General features: G+C 39.1%; 1 protein-coding gene across 1 annotated transcript in view; it reads right to left on the bottom strand.

The window, feature by feature from the left end:
• LOC105924474 (microfibril-associated glycoprotein 4) overlaps positions 1–16,722 on the bottom strand; it is a 48,859-nt gene extending 32,137 nt beyond the window's left edge. The window contains exons 1-3 of the mRNA XM_036137430.1: positions 16,676–16,722; positions 15,397–15,594; positions 14,466–14,562 (exon numbers count right to left, since the gene is read on the bottom strand). Of these exons, the coding sequence (XP_035993323.1) occupies positions 14,466–14,562; positions 15,397–15,594; positions 16,676–16,687 (307 nt within the window). The 5' untranslated portion in view covers positions 16,688–16,722. The remainder of the gene's footprint in view (positions 1–14,465; positions 14,563–15,396; positions 15,595–16,675) is intronic.
• Positions 16,723–20,445: the final 3,723 nt, after the last annotated feature.

Below are 20,445 nucleotides of genomic sequence, written 5' to 3'. Positions count from 1 at the left end.
GGTGTGCACAACTAAGATAACATCCGCAGGTATTATAATCACAACACCTCAGCCGCGCTTCTCCCCTTGTGCCTGTTCTCCGTCTCACTCAGCAGAGTTACAAAAGAGAAGCCGGCATGCAGCTATGTAAAACCCGGTAAAATAAATTAATTAATAACAGCTCATTTTCTATTGTCTCCCTAGAGAGCTTGTCCATAAATTTGGCTTGTTTCTAAAAAATCCCGACTCCATCGTTCCACTTGCAGCGTTACTCTACAAAGAGCAGAATGACATAAGGGAATACTGTTTTGCTCAACATATCTAATGAAAACTTAAGTTTTAAAAGAAAAAATAACTTGATATAAGCAGAGACTGGTGCAAAGTCTTAAAATCAGTATCTCTACATGTGCCATCCCGTCCCACAACCACATTAGGGTATCAGATATTAAACCTTTATTTAGTCTTATTGAAGCACAACTTGTCTTTTACCAGAGAGATGTGAAAGTGGGACGGAGAACATGACAGGACACGTGACAGCTGTGTTTTTAATGTTGATTTCAGAACTCTTCCTGTTGCAGAACATTAGCATTGTTAATTATGAATATAGGTTAAATATATTTCCTTTCATCGCTTGACGTCTGAAAACACTACATATCTGTTTTTTTTTTTTTTCTAATACCGACTACTTGTCATTTTTATGCAAATTATGATAATTTTGTTAGTAGTTCATGAGATATTTTAATATAGCAAATACTTCTAAGTATAAACATGTTAAAAGTTGAAGAACTTTTGCAACAGTTTATTTCTTTTCTAAAATGAAAATAAAACTTGGTAGAAACTGTCATGGTTTAGTTTTTGGTCCGGTTTTTTTTCTTCCTGTTTTTTTTTCAGTTCCTCCTCTCACTCAGCTCACCCTCCAGGTTCGTGCGAGTAATTATATTTCTGATTCATTTTTAGTTGAAAACGGCAACCCTCAGGGGAGCGTCTTTAGTCCAGTTCTATTATGATAAACAATGTTTATAAGAAGGTTAAACCTGACATAGGAAAATCACTTTTTGCAGATGACGGGGCAGACTATAAAGGATAAAAGTTTTTTAAATTCTTGGGGTTTGATAGTTTGCTTACGTGGAAACTATTCAATACTAAAATTATTGAATATTGTATGGGGAGCTGATTGTATGGCGTTAAAAAATGTATATATTGCATTAGTTAGATCAGTTCTAGATTACGGTTGTATAGTTTTTGATTCAGCCGCTGGTTCATCTTTAAAAAGGTTGGACATAAGGGTTAGGGTTAGTAAAATCAACTCCAATATCGGCGCTTCAGGTGGAGGTTGGAGAAATGCCATTAAGTCTTAGAAGGAAAAAGTTGAGGGTAAATTATTGGACAAATTTCCAAAGTCAAAAAGAAACACATCTAACAAAAATAATACAAATTGAAAGTAGTAAAATTAAAAAGGAGGTATTTAGTAAGGGAGTTATTCAGATAGTTGAGGAGTTAGGAATCAATAATTGGGCCGTTAGTCTAACTGCCTTAATGCCAGCTATACCATCATGGTTACTACCTCAATCTAGTGTTGATCCTTCTTTTTTTATAAAAGATTAGTTAAAGCAATAACATGTTTAGTATAAAAGCTTATGTGAACATTTTGATACATGAGAGATATGGGTATTATGTACATGTATTCACGGATGGGTCAAAATATCCAGAGAATGGAAAAACAAGCTGTGCTTTGGACATTCCTGAATTAAAAGTTAAAGTGTTTAAAAGATTAACTGACGGCAATCATGCTAGCATTACAATGGATAGAGGTAGTCAAACCCATGAGAATGTGTTCAAATTCAAGCGCAGCATTGGCTAGTCTCAAAAGTGTGTCATCTAAATGTAGGGAGGATATTATGTTAGAAAGTTTATCATTATACCGAGTACGTAGTCTGGAGATTGATGTTCAGTTTTTATGGATTCCAGCACATAGTGGCATTGAAGGGAATGAGATGACAGATTATTTAGCTAAAGATAAATAAGGTCCTACTTATGATCCTACATACGAAGCAAAATTAAGGTACAGTGGCAAAAATTATGGGATAATGGAAATAAAGAAAGACATTTACATAAGATACAGCAAAACGTGGAGGAAGAAGAGCCTCTGGGGAAGAGCAGGAGAGAACGGGGGATGTTTAGCAGAATTAGACTAGGCCACACGAGGCTCACTACATATTATTGGGAAGCATCCATAGTTTCAGCATTCCAGAAACTGTGGAACATGTGCTGTTTGAGTGTATTAAATACTCAAATCAAAGAATGGCTCTAAGGAATGGACTGGAACAAGAAGGAATCAAACAACTGAACATTACAAATATCTTCTCAAATGAATACGGAAAGATGGTGCTTAAGATCATGTCATCTTATCTACAACAAACTAGACTAAACCTAAGGATTTAAGGAAAAGTAACTAAAGATCAGGTATGTGGCGATAATGTTCCATTTGATTGCAAGACACCAGTAAAAAAAAAAGAAGAAGAAGAAGAAGCAGCTCACCCTCCACTCCCTCAGCAATCTGTCACACCTGTTGGGCACTACTTAGTCAGAACTCCAAGTAAAAGTATAGGTACCTCTCCAAAATATGACTTTGGTAAAAGTCCAAGTCACTGACTGAAATATTACTTGAGTAAAAGTCTCTGAAATGTCTTGTACTTAAGTATGAAAATTACTGTAAAAATAGACGTACTCAAGTAATGTAATAAAAAGTATAAGTAAAACAAAGCAAATGCAGTTTGAATGACATTTTTGGTAAACTTTAAAAGTCAAATTCACTTGAAATAATATAAACAGCCAAGTGCAGGAGAAATTTAGACCAAGTTTAGACAGAAAACTGTCTAAAATTTCTTCAAGTAAGGTCAGTGCTATGCGCTTTAAAATTGTACACAACAAAGTGCAGGCAAAATTTAGACCAGGGGGTGTATACTAAGAACACGGTTAATTGATAAACCAGTTCCGGCCAACCTACAGGAAGTGGTAAACCTGCTAATAGATACACCTGCAGGTTAGTTAAGAAAACTCTCTGCTATTAGATGCTTTACGTATACCACAATGTTAATTTAACCTGCCCTACCACTGAACCAGCTTCTTATCCTGTTGATGGTGATGAACAAGCCCAGGCAAGTCCCAACTTTGTCGCAGTCAATCAGTAGGTGGGGTCAAAACACTTGCGTGCGTGACTCTTTTTGTAACGAGTAACTAAACCAAACATTGAAAATGTATTGGAGTAAAAGTATGCAATTAAGTTCAGAAATATAGTGAAGTAAAAGTTATCAAAAAATGTATACTCGAGAAAAGTATAAAGTACTCCAAAATATACTTAAGTACAGTAGTACTATACAACACTGCTGGTTTGTTCCCTGTTTCAGCCGTTGGATTTTCCTGCCGTCCTCTGAGCTTCAATAGGCCTCTGTTAGCTGCTGGGTTTCTGCCTTCATCCGTACCTCAAGTTTTGCTCGCTGCTTCATTGCCTCGATCTCCTGCTACCCATGTACTACAGCAACCCTGCATCTCATCTACATTTCTCTTCTCATTCTGATTTCCTCATCCACTAATCATCTCTCTTTTTGTGTGTACATTCATCCAAAGACAAATTTATAACAGAAACAAGTTTGATTTTAGTACGGTGAAAATATTTTAAATAAATGTTGTCAATGCCTAACAGATAAGATAATGAGCAAGGTGGGACAAGAGAAGGTAAAAAAAACATCCCTGCCATTTTTAACACCAGAAGTAATTTATATACTAGTCATCCGTCTTTGTTTTTCTGTCTTTTTTTTTTTTTTTTTTTGAAAGCTGAACTCTGCCGCTTTTACGAAAGCATTTCTAAGCTTTACCACAGCATAATTTGTTGTTTTAATCTTACTGCTGGCTGAATTTTTCTGTTTTATGCAGTGTAACTACAAATACATGCACTACAAATACGCACAGTTTACTAGGTTAATGAATGACTGCTAAACCACAATGTTGTTGGATTCAAACAGCATATAGGAAAACCAAAACCAGACAGGTTAAAGCTATTGAACGAAATTTCAAATATGTATTATGAACCATTACGTTGCATATAATCCGTAAATACACACACATATTTATATACAATAAACATGTATATGTAAATTTTATAATGTTTCAACTAACTTAAATCAAACTAATCTCTTTGACAAGACATAAACTATTTTGTAAAAGTTAAGATGAACAGGAATGGAAGTTTCTAACCACTTTTCTTTGTGTATATTGTACACAGATGCAACTGACAACACATAAATGTTAACTAGAACAGTCAAAGGCAATTTTAAACAGATGTGTTTTTAATCTTGATTTAAAAGAACTCAGGCTTTCCGCACTTTTACAGTTTTCTGGAAGTTTGTTCCAGATAAGCGGAGCATAGGAACTAAATGCTGCTTCTCCTTGTTTAGTTCTGGTTCTAGGTATGCAGAGAAGGCTGGAGCCAGAAGACCTGAGTGGTCTGGAGGGTTGATACCCTGATAACAAGTCTGTGATGTATTTAGGTGCTAAGCCATTCAGGGATTTATAGACTAACAGAAGTATTTTAAAGTCTATTCTCTGAGATACAGGGAGCCAGTGTAAGGACTTTAGAACTGGGGTGATGTGCTCTACTTTCTTAGTCTTGGTGAGGACGCGGGCAGCAGCATTCTGGATCAGCTGCAGCGTTCTGATCCACTTTTTAGGCAGACCTGTGAAAACACCGTTGCAGTAATCAATTCTACTAAATATAAACGCATGGATTAGTTTTTCCAGATCCTGCTGAGACATCAGTCCTTTAATCCTAGAAATGTTCTTCAGGTGATAGAAAGCCGACCTTGTAATTTTCTTTAGATGCTTTTGAAGGTTCAGGTCTGAGTCCATCACTACTCCCAGATTTCGGGCCTGATTAGTGGTTTTTAGCTGAAGCGACTGAAGCTGTGTGTTAACTTTTGATCTTTCATCTATTGGTCCAAAGATTATTACTTCAGTTTTGTTTTTATTCAACTGAAGAAAATTTTGGCACATCCATGCATTGATTTCTTCTAGGCATTTACTTAGTGCCTGAACTGGTTCATAGTCACCTGGTGACATGGTGATGTAGAGCTGTGTGTCGTCTGCATAGTTATGGTAGCTGATGTTGTTATTTTTTATTATCTGGGCTAGAGGGAGCATGTAGATATTGAATAGGAGGGGACCCAGGATGGACCCTTGGGGAACCCCACATGTGATTTTTGTCGTCTCTGATGTAAAGTTACCTACTGATACAAAAAAGTCCCTGTGCTTTAAGTAGGATTTAAACCAGTGGAGAGCTGTACCAGAGAGGCCAACCCTGTTCTCCAGGCGTTCTAACAGAATGGAGTGATCAACAGTATCAAATGCTGCACTGAGGTCCAATAGAACCAACACGGTGGTTCTTCCACAGTCTGTATTTATATGGATGTCATTAAACACCTTGATAAGGGCGGTCTCTGTACTGTGGTGAGCACGGAAACCTGACTGGAAAACGTCAAAGCGGCTGGTCGTTGTTAAGAAGGTGTTTAATTGTTGAACTACAACTTTTTCAATGATCTTACTGATAAAGGGGAGGTTTGAGATGGGCCTGTAGTTCTGGAGTAGAAGTTTGTCTAAATTGTTCTTTTTCAGCAGTGGTTTGATAATTGCTGTTTTTAGGGACTGGGGGAAAACACCTGACAGAAGGGACGCGTTTATTATCTGAGTCAAATCAGACGCTATGACAGGTAAAACTTTTTTAAAGAAAGCTGTGGGGAGAACATCAAGGCAGCATGAGGAGGAACTTAACTGCTGAATTATCTGCTCTAAGCTTTTGGAGTTTATTTGGCAGAATTGGGACATTTGGTCAAAATCAATTCTGGTAGGAGACAACTTTGGTACTGAACTTAGTATGGATGTACAAACAGATCCTCTAATCTTTTGGATTTTCTCAGTAAAGAAGTTAGCAAATTCATTGCAGGCCCTGGTGGAGTGGAGTTCTGAAGTCACGGACACAGGAGGATTTGTTAACCTGTCGACTGTGGAAAATAAGACACGAGCATTATTAATGTTTTTCTTAATGATCTCAGAGAAGAAAGATTCTCTTGCATTTTTCAATTGTAAGTTATATCTGTAAAGTCTCTCTTTATAGACTTCATAGTGAACCTGGAGTCTGTTCTTTCTCCACCTGCGTTCAGCTTTCCGACATTCCCTTTTTTCACCTCTAACTGCTGGAGCATTTCTCCAAGGAGATTTTTTCTTCCCGGAAAAAACCTTCACTTTAACTGGAGCAATGCAGTCAATAATGTCTGAGACTTTAGACTGAAAGTTATCTACTAGCTCATCTACTGAGTTGCAGCCCAAGGTTGAAGTAGCAGAGTAAGCTTGAATAAAAGTTTCAGTGGCATTGTCCTTAAAGGTGCGTTTTCTTATGATGTCCCTTTGGCTAAATGAGTCACTGGAAATGATACATTCAAAGGTAACGGAGAAGTGATCGGATAAGGCAACATCAGTTACATTGACGTTAGAAATGTTTAGACCTTTAGTGATGATCAAGTCTAAAATATGTCCCTGTTTGTGTGTTGGCTGTTTAACATGTTGAGTTAAACCAAAGTTTCTAAATGTGTCACATACTTCTTTTGTACTTCTGTCTTCAGGGTTGTCAACGTGAAAGTTGAAGTCTCCCACAATAATTAAACAGTCATAATCAACACATATCACAGACAAGAGGTCACTAAAATCCTTAAAAAAGTTTGATGTGGACTTAGGAGGCCTGTAAACATTCAGAAACATAGTTCGTATCGGGCCCTTTACCTGGAGAGCTAAATGTTCAAAAGAGTCAAATTTTCCCCAAAACACCTTTTTACACTTTAGTGAATCATTAAACAATGTTGCTACTCCTCCACCTTTCCTTTGCTGTCTGCTCTCACAAAGAAAATTGTAGTTTGGAGGTGTTGACTCCATCAGTATAACTGCTTCATTAGATTCATATAACCATGTTTCCGTTAAAAACATAACATCAAGATTGTTGTCAATAATAAAGTCATTAATTAAAAGAGATTTTCCTGACAGAGATCTAATGTTTAATAAACCCAGTTTATATGATTTGGTGGTTGATGATGTCTCTGTGGCAGGTTGCATCTGACAGTTAATGACTTTTAAGTATTTGTTCCTGTTTATCCTTTTGTTTTTCTTTTTTCTGCCACGTATCATCACAGATATTCCGTAATTCCCGGGAAAAGACCCAAGCTGATTCTGGAAACTGTCATGTCTGATAAACGTGCAGCGAGGGCCCGCTGTGTATCACAGCGAAGTAATCTGAAGGTCTTGAGGACAGGCATGTTCCGTGATACGTAGAGGAGGATCTGGGGCTCTGCGGCCTTTGGAAAACAGGAATGAATGTTCAGCAAATGTTCTTTTTTTTTTAATTTTGTTTGAAGGCCTGATGGGCTCCGTACATTACATTTAAGAAAATTGTGATTTTCTTAAATCATTATGGGGGGTAAAGTCTGCGACTCTGTCTTGTGCTTGACGTTGTGCGAGTTTGTTTGCCGGTGGTCAGATAAGATAAGATAAGATAAGATAGTCTTTATTGATCTCACAATGGAGAAATTCACTCGTCACATCGGCTCATACAAGAAGGTGCAGAGTAGGGAAGGTGCATTCAATTATATACAGTGAATCTTCATATATACAATGGATCAGAAAGAATACCAAAAAAATACAAAAAAGGAAATAGGAATGGGCATATGATGTCTCATTTACATTCTTAGTGGTCTATATATATATATATATATATATATAAACATATCTATATACTCAAATATATAAACATATCTATATACTCAAATATATACATATATCTATGCGCCTACTTACATACGCACCTACGCGTATGTATGTGCATATACATTGTATACATTTGTACATACATCCATGTGGGCTGACTTATGTTCAGGTGATGATAGCAGCAGAAGTCACTACATCAGGATTATTGCACGGGTTGTAGGACAGTGTATTAAATAGATTATTGCACATTAATTGTTACAGTTATGGTCACAGTTGCAGTTACAGTGCAGCATTGTAAAATCTTATAGCAGCAGGAATAACTTAGCAGCAGAGTGACTTAACCAGTGAGATAAGATTGTACGGTACATTTCTGCCATTATTCTTCCTCAAGCCCTGCATAGTGTTATATTTAAAACACATCTGTTTTAAATATCCTCCATATGAAGAAGGTTCTACAAAGATTTCCTTGTAGATGTAATTCATTAGCGGATAGCCGCAATTTTCTTGCTTCATTTTTTAACCTGACTTCTAGTATCTGTCCTGATGCATCAATCTGGGCTGAGTCTTTAGTGCTTTTTTTTATTTTTTTTTATTTTATTTATATAGCGTCAATTCATGAAACATGCCATCTCAAGGCACTTTACAAAGTCAAAATCAGATTATACAGATTGGTCAAAAAAAGGGGAACCGGTTGATTGTCTGCATTGTCCGTGGCTTTGCAGCAATCTCTCATACTAAGCAAGCATGAAAGTCTGTCTTGACACTTGCTGCTAAGCACTAGGGCTAATTTGGAGTGACTTTAAAGGAAGCAGATGGGACTGATTGTTCAGTCGTCAGAGAGGGCAAAGACAAGGATCAATCTTTGCACTCTAGATGCAGATATGTGAAGTTGATTCTCACAAACTGTGTAAGATGTTCCATTACTGTTTTGCGTGTTTTTCTCTTTTTTTTTCTGACCAACTACATGGATAGATGCTTGGTGTTGTAAATAAAAGCTAAGCGTAATACATGTATCTAAATGTGAGGCTCTCGCACAAACAATCAAGTTCAATATATATATATTTTTTAGTTTGGAAGCAGAATGAACTGCGAGTTGATCCAAGCCAACACCACAATGTGGAATATGTGTATGGAATCGCAGAATTAGACGTGTAAAAAAAAAAATGGAATATGGTAAAACTTTTTTAGATTTTGCCCGTGAAACACAAAAACATTCACAGAGGAAGGGCAGAAAGCCTGTCTGAGCTTACTCAAAGCTGCCTGCTGCTGTAACACTAATATCCAAAGCAAAACATTTTATTTATAAAGAGGACAATAAACCTTTCTGTAGGTTTCACGCACATATAAAATATTGGAACAGCAAAGACTACGCTATAGAATTAAGAAATGGGGCATTTTAGTACCACATCCGTCTCCACACAACAGAGCACTAAAACCTTAGATTTGAAAAACAAGGTGTACTAAACTTTACAAACTGTGTTTCAAAGACTAGACAAATCCAACTGTAAAAGCTTTTGAAACTGCACCAGTTTTATAATCGTCTTGTTTTAGAATTTATGGACATATCGATAAAAAAACAACAACTTCTGTTCAGCCAGGGTTAACTCAAATGCCAAAAATGTTGTAAAAATTCAGAAAGAATATTTGATTCTGTTAAAAAAGAAAGCTCTGTGTTTTAGTATGTGAAGTGTTATATTAATACACAGAGAGGTAAAATGAGAAGCCCCTGATATTTTACTCGCAGCAGATAACTAAGTTCAGTTTTCATGGAAGTTCATTAACATAATCAACATCTTGGGCCCGTATTATGTATTTTAAATTGTGTCATTATTGCAGACCCTGTCAAAACATTTAGCTTTTTCATGATCATAGGTCGTGTTAAGTTTTCATATTTAATGCAGTTTCTTCATTAAACTCCACAGCTGTTTTTCAGCCATTCCTCATAAATTACTTTAATTCATCTATATAACCTTTTTCTCTGTTTTTTTTTTAACCTCTGTGAGGCAGAACTGAAAAGTGCTTTACAAATACAGTTTATTAGTATTAAAAGTTTAACATTTTAACAGAAACCCACTTCAAACATCTTGAGCCACCCTTTTAATGTATAGTTTATAGAGAAATAATGTCTGGATATTTATGCAACCCCACAGGAAAAACACACAAACCACTTATTTTTCAGAATTCTCTTGTTGAGCTTGTGCAGTTCCAGCGTTGTGAGAGTCGGCGTGAATCAGAGCGTTAGTTACGACCCGTGCTGCTTCTGACATGATGCATCCCGTGAATGCATTGCACAGGATTTTTATACAAGTCTCTGAGAGGTTGCGTTTACCAAGAGAGTGTTGAGTTTTAGTGACATAATCTGAAACCGTTGTTACGTGTATCGCTGAGCTGCGTCTGTTCAGCTAGATAACTGATTTGTTTCCTGTTTCTGCTTATTACCTATGTCTAAAAAAAGGTCTTGTGCGCTGGTCAGCGGCCGTGCTGCGGTCACTGCGAAATAACTGATTTTTTTCCTGCTTCTGCTTATTACCTACGTCTAAAAAAAAAGGTGTTGTGTGCTGGTCAGCTGCAGAGCTGTGGTCACTGCGAAATAACTGATTTGTTTCCTGCTTCTACTTATTACCCATGTCTAAAAAAGGTGTTGTGTGCTGGTCAGCGGCCGTGCTGCAGTCACTGTGAAATAACTGATTTGCATCGTCCAAAGCCCACACGCGTGCTCTCCCCTAACAGATCTCCTGAGTTCGTGATCCAGCAGACACCGCTGTAAATGCATTTAGTTTGGAGGGAGGACTAAAGACGAATAGAGGTTTTCTTAAAGGGTCCTCCGGATTATTTCTGCGCAAACGGTGCGGGAGGTTTTGCTCCGTATGATAGGAATTCAGCAAATATTACGTAAGTCTGACTGCTATGCTGCTGCTGAGCGTCAAAATTGAGCGTATATAAGATAAATAATTAAATGTGAATAAATTAAAATAATTGGATGTGAATAAAGGAATTAAATAATTAAATGTGAATAAATGAATTAAAATATTTGGATGTATATAAATGAATTAAATAATCAATATAGTAAAATTAATGGTTTATATTAATAATGTCATATAGGCGGGACTTCCGGCAGGGGGACCGGAAATGGAGGCGGGACATCCGGCAAGTTGATGGATTATTTATCCGATTAATGGTAATGGAGGCGGGACTTCCGGCAAGTTGATGGATTAATTAAATTTTGACATAAATTTGATATCAATTAATATAAATTTTATATCGATTAATATAAATTTGATATCATTTAATATAAACTTTATATCATTTAATATAAATTTTATATCGATTAATTATTGCTTAAGATAAGAATAAATCTTTATATCGATTAATATAAATTTTATATCGCTTAATATAAACTTTATATCGTTTAATATAAATTTGATATCGTTTAATATAAATTTTATATCATTTAATTATTACGTCATCTAAAGGTCAATTAAAAAATAAGCCCCGCCCCTTTTTAATCGCCCCGCCCCTTTTTAATCCATCAAAATCGGATTAAAAAGTGACAGAAGGGTAATCCTATGTCTCTCTCAGGAATAATGTTATCTGAATGAAAATAGTATGCATCAGGTTTTGAGGTTGTATGCAATTCTTAGATGAAAATTCTTAGATGGATGCCCTGCAAAACAAGGTATAGGAAGGTATTATGAAACCCATGGATAAATTCACTGTTCAAATTGAGTCAAACAGCTTTAGACCCGCAGTTCGAACATTGGCAACATGATCTGCTATCAAATCTAGATTGCTACAAGGTACAGTAACGATGTTATTGCATTTGGGAGTCAGGGCAAAAGCTCAGAGGTGATACACCCTCATCTCCTCATCCAAATATGAGGCCAAGCTACAGTGAAAAACCACGAAAAGCAGAACATGAAGACATTTTACTCGACACAAAAGACCTGCAACAAACTGGATTCTTGGTTGCAACGTATCCCATGAGAATAGGTTGGTCCAAAGCTGGACAGTATTGGAAAAGTTATTGGACAATTGAATCTTCACATAACACCTAAACACCTTGACTGGAGGATCTAAAGGCCGACTGTCGTACTCTCCAGAATTTGAACCGCCAAAGACTACAGGGGAGAGATCAAACCATGGCTCACATCTCAATAATAATGTTAGTCAGTTTTTATGTTTTGTGTGTCTTGTGTTTAATCATTAGTGATTTGATCTGGATTTGATCTTTTTTATGATTCCATTGAGGAGGGTCTCCTTTTGATTCTGCTTGTAATCTTTAGTTGACGTGTAAATATTAGCAGCAATTCCAAAATCTTAATCCAGAGGAACACACCCAGATCTCCTTTCCTCTTCAATATTTGATAAAAATCACTCAATGGGAAGGAGAAGAATTTAACTGTGAGCTCAACAACATTACAGCATGTTGCTTCAAATAATGCACTCTTTTAATGTGATTAGATGAGATGATAAACATGTTTCAAAAATAAATCATATCACACTCAGATTACAAAGTTTGGGTGGGTCACTAAGAATATTTTATTAATCTTATGTATCAGTGCCAGCTAAGTGGGTTTAGATAATCGATTGATGAATGCATGACTTACATTATTCTACATTATCACAGCAATCACTTATTTTTATTCTTTTGTTCTATGTCAAACAATCCAACACAATCAAAGTGTTGTGTTGGGAATCAAACAACATAAAGGATGCTGAATAAGCAGCACACTTAACTGCATGACACAAACACAAAGAAGCAGTTGCATTCAGTTGCGTTCTCATTTTTAGAATGGTTGTACGAAACAGCAGCAAATATCTATTTGAACAACTTTTATCTTACGGTGTTTACAAAATCACTTCAAAACTCCTGTGATTTAAGTAATGCTGTGCAATCATGTTGCATGAATCTTTAATGCTTATCAAGCTACACCGTACATGAACATTTGGCCACGGAACGGATCTTCATGGCAATATTCTTAAGGGAGTAGTCCCAGCCCTTCCAAGCATGCCAAAAAACATGAACCCTATCAAGGCCGATGGCACGATGAGGCGCGTACATCCCCGTGGGATTGGCCATGTGGCAGGCGTTGTACCAGAATCCACCCAGGAAGTGCTGAGCACAGTTTTTGTCCCACTTATCCTGGTCTTTGTCAAAGGTGGTGAACTTCATAGAGTTCTGGTAGGACAGACTGTCCCCTAGAAGAAGACAGCAGAAAAAAACATTACAAGGCGGTGGAAAAGTCAGGCTCTGATGGCAGTGCACTAAATAACTGTTCATATTCTTTGCTGGCATTTTATGTTATTGAAAGCCGCAAATAAGAACAAAAACAAAGATTTATAAGTGGATTTAACAGGAAACTTGCTTAAATCAGAGGCAACCGGACTTTCTTTCAGTTCTTTCTGAAAATGTTTTGACATCTATCCAAGAGTCTTTGTGAATTCTGGTGACTCGCAGTTGAGCAACCTGTAGTTGTAGCGCTGCTGAACCAGTTTTTGTCTGAGAGTGTTATTAGGTTTGAAATTTACTGGTATTTTGTGTTTGAAGAAAATTCTCCTGAGTTTCTATGAAACTCCTGAATCATAATAACGCTCTCAGACAAAAACTGGTTCATCTGGGTGGGTCCATTGATTTGCATTTGACTGAGAACACGCTTAGGAGGATGGGCCCCCGTGTCCTTGAAAAACAGCAGCACACCAACTACAGGTTGCTCAAGTGCGAGCCGCCAGAATTGACAAAGACTCCTGCATAGGTGTCAAAAGCCAGTGACAGAAAGAACTGAACGGAGATCCGGTTACCTCTCAATTAAGCCTGTTTGCTGTTGTGATGACCAGGAAAACAAGTGCATTTAATTTTCTTGTTGATTCTCACATTAAAAACATATTCTATTTGACAAGCAAAAGTCTTAAATGATCTGAAATACCAATGCAAAACTCCAAATTCAATAAAATATTTTTAAATGTGTCATTGTACCAATGTTCAATTTCTGCATCATTAACAGGTTTTAATTCCTCCTCAAGAAGTAATTATAAGTGGCCTGTAAAGTGCATGTAATTCTGGCCTCTGCACTGGATAGCTGTGCTGGATGGCTTTATCTAGGAACTTGTAGGATTGTAGGATGTAGGATTGAATCTTGTTTTTTGTCTGCCTTTTTTGTATATTTTGAACCACTGATCAGTTTCACCTTGGGTTGCATAGTTTAGGTATTTTATATGTTGTGTTAGCCTAAACTCTCCCAGGCTTCCTGCTCTTAAATGTAGACGTGAATGCTAGTTGCCTTCCCCATCCTCTAAAGTTAACTGATAATGAGCAAAGTCCCATTCTTTTTTTATATCTCAGACATTCACCTTCCTACAAGTTAAGACCCACACAGTGACAGTCACCTGCTGTTCCTCCTGTGAAGCTGCCCAGGTGAAGCTGATAGCCAGCGCTCTCAGGGCCGATGGAGAAGGAGGAATACTGAGCAGAAGCCTGAGCTCCCTCCCAGTCCTCCATGTCGACACGAAGCTCACTCTCCTTCCTCATTGTCAACAGCAACACATTTTCCAGGCCTTAAAAGAAGCAACTTATTAATCAACTGATTGGTTTCAGTATGCTGGATGACAGTTACAAATACAATTTATCTTCAAATAAAAAAGTGAGTATTGCCACAGTGTTGGTAATGTAGCTTTCCTCTTCTTACCCAGCCAGTATTCTCCAGCTACATTCCCAAAGCCGGCCTTATAGTGTTTCCAGGGCCTAAAGAAGCTTTCAGTCCCATCAATCCTCCTGAGAAACACCTAAAAACACAAGTGCAAAGCTTTCTAAGATGCCAAACTGTGCTCTCATCAAACAATATTTCTGATTATTATTAAATTAGGTCAAAATTAGTAAGGGTTTAGCCAGTTTCTTCTTAGATAATGATGATACGGATACATCTTCATTTCGGCATAGATAGAAGGGAATTTTACGGTTAAGCAGTAATTTTACTATTAGGTCTAAAGCTCACAAAAGTGCTAAAAAAAGACTCCTATTGTGATATTTATGGAGGTTTGGTCGTGCTGATATGATGCACCTTTCTTGCTTGAACAATTTAGATTATCATCCATCATGCAAAAACGATGAATACATGATAGATGGAGCAGATTCAGCTTAAATCCTTCTGCGGCATGGAAACCGGCTGATGCTTCAGTATATATATATATATATATATATATATATATATATATATATATATATATATATATATATATATATATATATAAACTAGGTTGGGTGACCTGAATAACAAACAGTTCTGCAACAGATGGGCTGTCCGTCAGAGCATCGAGACGCTTGATTGGTGGAGAGTTTTTAAGTTTACCTACGTCTCTCCATCGTACCTAAACTGTATAATACCACAAGAAACAACAAAATACTGAGCTATAAAGTGCATTACAAAAATATTCACACCCATTAAATATGACATGTTATATCCATGCTTCATTGTATTTTTTTTGTATTGTATGTGATGGTCTGCTCCATTCAATGATTTGTTGTCATAACGTGACACAAACATGAAAAAGTTTAAAGGTAGGAATAATTTACTGAAAGTTTATAATGTGTAAATGGGCAACTTCGGCTGTTGTACTCACCGTCCATCTCCCCCCATCAGTTTCCATGTCACAGTAGGCATGCAGTGGTGTGGTTGGGCCTCCTGGGTAGATGGTGTACACCCCACTAGAGCTCTTGTTGTCGTGTTTATAAATGTCATCACAGTCGATCGGCAGGTAAACCTGAGAGTTTGACTGGAGCGACACTGCAAGAAGCAGCTGAGCTAGAAGTAAAATCACCTGGAGAAAAGCAAGATTTTAGATTATGTTTATGCTTTTTGCTGCTCATCCCTAAACTTCTTCTCCTATTATAAGCTTTTCACATTCCCTCTAGTCACTCACTTCTGCAAGTGAGTGACATAAATTCAACGGAGTTCCCGTTAATGAGTAACAAACAGCAACTGGTGACACCTTTAAACCAAACATCTCATAACATCATCTGATACAATATTTTGTTACCAAAACCATAATGGACAGTTGATAGAAAAAAAGCTCAAAATTCACAGCCATTAAATAAATTTTTATTAAAAGTCCATCTAAAAAAAGCTCCATTGTTGGGGTCTGGGGGTTTTCACCCTCTGTTTTTGGCTGCTGCTTCCTTTGGTCTCCACAGGTGGCCTTTGAGAGCAGGGTGGCTGAGGCCTGACAGGTGCAGCTCATTACCTCATCAGGCAGGAGGCTTAAAAGGAGCTTGCTGCCAGCACTTTGACGCCAGAGTGATAACCTTATGTGGTTGCATCTGTGTTCTGTATTCCGTCTCCAGAAGCTCCCCGGTTCTCTCTTGACCAGAATCAAACCAACAGAAGACACTCCCTGCTGTGTTTCCCGCCGCAGCCTCCTCTGAGTTCCACGCCCTGACCGAACCCTGCTCACCCTCCAACTGTTCCACCTCTGGAGACTGGCTTCTCATCGTTCACCATTGTCACTCCTCAGACTCCACTCATTCCTCCCTGGCAACTCCACTCATCCCCATCAGTAAGAAAACCTTCTCATTTGAAATTCCCTTCATCCAGTCCACCTTTAACTGCCTTGTCATCCTCTGCTGCATAGCTGAAGAGCCAGACCCCAGCCCAGGACCTTCAACCACCCGTTCTTGCTGTTTTAAAATAAACATATTAAACATTTTCCTCTCTCCTGAGTGTGTTCTGCATGATGGCCAAAAGCCTACCCAATGACAGCCATAGTCTCTATACAGTAATGATTTAGCATCAGTAGGACAGAATGATACAAATGACAGACAATGGCTTATTTTTTAGGTAAGTGGAGTGAATTCAACGTTCTAAATACCATCTGTGAACTGACTATAAACATGGAGTCTTACCTGGATCATCATTCTTGAGTGGATAGGTGAGCTTTCCAGTCTGTCTCTTGAAATGGACAGTAGAGGGGAACAGCACAGTTTTATAGAAGTAATGGGTGGGTCTGGAGGTATGCAACATCAAGAATTTCCATAGAGTCATAAAGTTAATAAGCCTATTTGTGCTGATATGCATATTGTTGCTGAGTTTCAGAATCAAGTTTATTGCCAAGTAGGTTTGCACTTACAAGGAATTTGACTTGATGTGGATGGTGCAGACAAAATAAAATAGAATAGATATATATACAGAAGCTATATACACAGTAGACTGTGCGTTAATGTAACGCAGAAGCTTGTAAGTCCTGAATGGGGGAGAGAGGCAGTGTCCAGTGTCACGGCCTTGTTAAGGCCGGTAGCAGATGGGATTTTTGATTTCACTTGTCTCATACACATAACATCGGATGTTTTTAAGGTGGATGTTTCTACACAAAAATAGTTTGAAATGTATGGAGATAAAATAGGCTCAATATATCTTTGTGTATGTAATATTTGTGCATATACCGACGCACTCTTGGCTTCATACTTTAGACCTTGTGCTGACATATGGCATTGATTGTGAAGAATTAACAGTATTTCCTCACAACTATGTCCTGTCTGATAAGTTTTTAATAACTTTTGAGTTTAATCTGAGTTCTCCACCCCCAAAAGACGGTTCCATTATAGTACATCTTTATCGGATAATGCTGTAACAAACTTTAAAGAATCTGTCCCGCTTTTGATATCCTCAGTATTGCAGAAATGCCCTACAGATAGCAGCAATGTTGTTTTCTCCCATTCACAAATAGATGTCTTTGTTAACGGTGTGACTTCGTCATTGCGGTCTGCATTAGACAATGTAGCTACCTTGAAAAAGAAGGTGATTATTCAAAGGAAGCTGGCTCCCTGGTTTAAATCAGAGCTGCGTTCCTTAAAGCACAATGCTAGGAAGTTGGAGGAAGCTTTGGAACCTGCGCAGTGTTTGAACTGTTTAGATGCAGTAGAGCTTTCAGAGCTATCTAAAATTTGAGCTTCATCTAAACCTTCTACATGTGTTTTAGACCCAATTCCAACCAAGTTGTTTATGGAGGTATACTCTTTGATCAGTGGACCTATTTTAGACATGATTAATCTATCCTTAGTAAATGGATATGTACCACAGGCTTTTAAAGTAGCTGTTATTAAACCTTTTCTTAAGAAACCATCTCTTGATAAAGATGAGTTAATAAATTACAGACCTATATCTAATCTTCTTTTCTTATCTAAAATTCTTGAGAAAGTAGTTGCTAATCCGTCCGTCCGTCTTCTTCTGCTTATCCGGGGTAAAACATTGTAAAACATTTACAAAGTAATGACCTGCTTGAGGAGTTTCAGTCAGGTTTCAGAGCTCATCATAGCACTGAAACAGCTCTGATGAAGGTCACTAAAGACGTTCTCATGGCCTCAGATAATGGACTTGTGTATGTACTTGTCCTTTTAGATCTCAGTGCTGCATTTGATACAGTTGATAACAATATTCTCCTACAAAGACTTGAGCATACTGTAGGGATTAAGGGAAAAGCATTAGGCTGGTTTAAATATTATCTATCGGACAGAGTCCAGTTTGTTCATGTTAATAATAAATCTTCTTCAAACTCTAGGGTCACTTGTGGAGTACCACAGGGTTCAGTCCTTGGACCAATTCTCTTTACTATTTAATATGCTTCCGATTGACAAAATTATCAGACAGCATGGGATTAATTTCCACTGTTATGCTGATGACACTCAGCTATACTTATCCATAAATCCTGATGAATGCATTGATTTTTTTTTTGTCTATTATGGCTCTTGGGAATTACTTCACAAAAGGTGTAGGACGAAATCATTTGTCTACATAAATTATGTATACACTGTCAGGTTTGTTTATCAATGAACTCAGAGCACACACACACAGGACAAAAGTTTGAGAGGTTTATTGTAAGGTGAATGATTGATGGATGAAGTAACCAGAGGTGCAGGAATACAGGGGCTCAGGGGTGCAGGTGAAGGCAGGAGCTGACGGCTTGGAGAGAGAGTTCAGCTAAGCTGGAAGACTTGGCACTGAACCAAGTCTTCTCAGAGTGGCTAGTCAGGTTAGCAGAACTTGAGAGACACCAGGGCACAGAGCTGAGGTTCTCCAGGGCGGCTAGTCAGGTTAGCAGAACTTGAGAGACACCAGGGCACAGAGCTGAGTTTCTCCAGGGCGGCTAGTCAGGTTAGCAGAACTTGAGAGACACCAGGGCACAGAGCTGAACTTCTCCAGGGCGGCTAGTCAGGTTAGCAGAACGCTGGAGACACCAGGACACAGAGCAGAACCTCTCCAGGAGCAAACAGTGAACAAATAGTCTTTAGAGTGACTGGCAGGACTAACCTTTACAACAGGAGCAAAACAAAGCTTCCAAGGCAAAACGGGAACTGGCATGGAGAGGTGTAGAATGATGATGGACCAGCACTAAAGTGAGGCAGAGGGAGGTTTAAATAGAAAGACTAACAGGTGAAATGCATCTGACTGAATAATTACTAACAGGTGTGACTGACTGCAAGGAGAGTGGTGTGAAGGCTGAGTGGAAAGGAAGGAGGAAACTAAAATTTAACAAATTAAAACCCAAACAAGGTGGAAAAACTGAGAATAATAGTAAACCAAAGCCGAATCAAAACTAAACCATGACATTACCCCCCCCCCCCCCCCCCAAGGCCGGTCTCCGGACGGCCTAACAGATTAAACAACCACCAACCCAGGGTGGGTGGAGGGAGGTACGGATGGTGGGCTAGAGTCAAATCAAACTGATCGGACCAGGGTGGGTGGAGGGTGGTACGGATGGCGGGCTAAAAATCAAACAAAAACTACCCACTCAGGGCGATCCAAGACAAAGTAAAAACGAAAGCGGACTAAAGGGGTTTCTAACAACCCCTGGTAGGCAAAAACAACGCGTCTAACAGATGCTGACAAGCGAGCATCGCCACCAGGCTAACGGGCAAGATTAGACGCACAAATGCTAGAGGGAAGGAACGGGCGCACGAAAACGCCAGAGGGAAGGAACGGGCGCACGAAAACGCCAGAGGGAAGGAACGGGCGCAGCGCCAAAGGGAAGGAACGGGCGCACGACAGCGCCAAAGGGAAGGAACGGGCGCACGACAGCGCCAAAGGGAAGGAACGGGCGCACGACAGCGCCAAAGGGAAGAACGGGCGTACGACAACGCCAAAGGGAAGAACGGGCGTACGACAACGCCAGAGGGAAGAACGGGCGTACGACAACGCCAGAGGGAAGAACGGGCGTACGACAACGCCAGAGGGAAGAACGGGCGTACGACAACGCCAGAGGGAAGAACGGGCGTACGACAACGCCAGAGGGAAGCACGGGCGTACGACAACGCCAGAGGGAAGAACGGGCGTACGACAACGCCAGAGGGAAGAACACGCCGGGGCGTGAGGGAAACGCCGGGGCTTGGGGAAGAGAACGCCGGGGCGTGAGGGAAACGCCGGGGCACAAGGGAAGCAGGAACATCTAAAATGCCAAGGAACAAGAACGGAGGGCGTACTAACACGCCGGGGAACCGAGGGCGTCCTAAGACGCTGGGGAACCACAAATCAGAGGGCATCCTAACATGCCGGGGAACCAAGAATCAGAGGGCGTCCCAACACGCCGGGGAACCGAGAATCAGAGGGCGTCCTAACACGCCGGGGAACCGAGAATCAGAGGGCGTCCTAACACGCCGGGGAACCGAGAATCAGAGGGCGT

The sequence above is a fragment of the Fundulus heteroclitus genome, chromosome 5 (genome assembly GCF_011125445.2).
Source record: "Fundulus heteroclitus isolate FHET01 chromosome 5, MU-UCD_Fhet_4.1, whole genome shotgun sequence".
Classification (NCBI taxonomy): domain Eukaryota; kingdom Metazoa; phylum Chordata; class Actinopteri; order Cyprinodontiformes; family Fundulidae; genus Fundulus; species Fundulus heteroclitus.
Note: the sequence above shows the minus strand (reverse complement) of the source record. Positions and strands in the feature narration are given on the sequence as shown.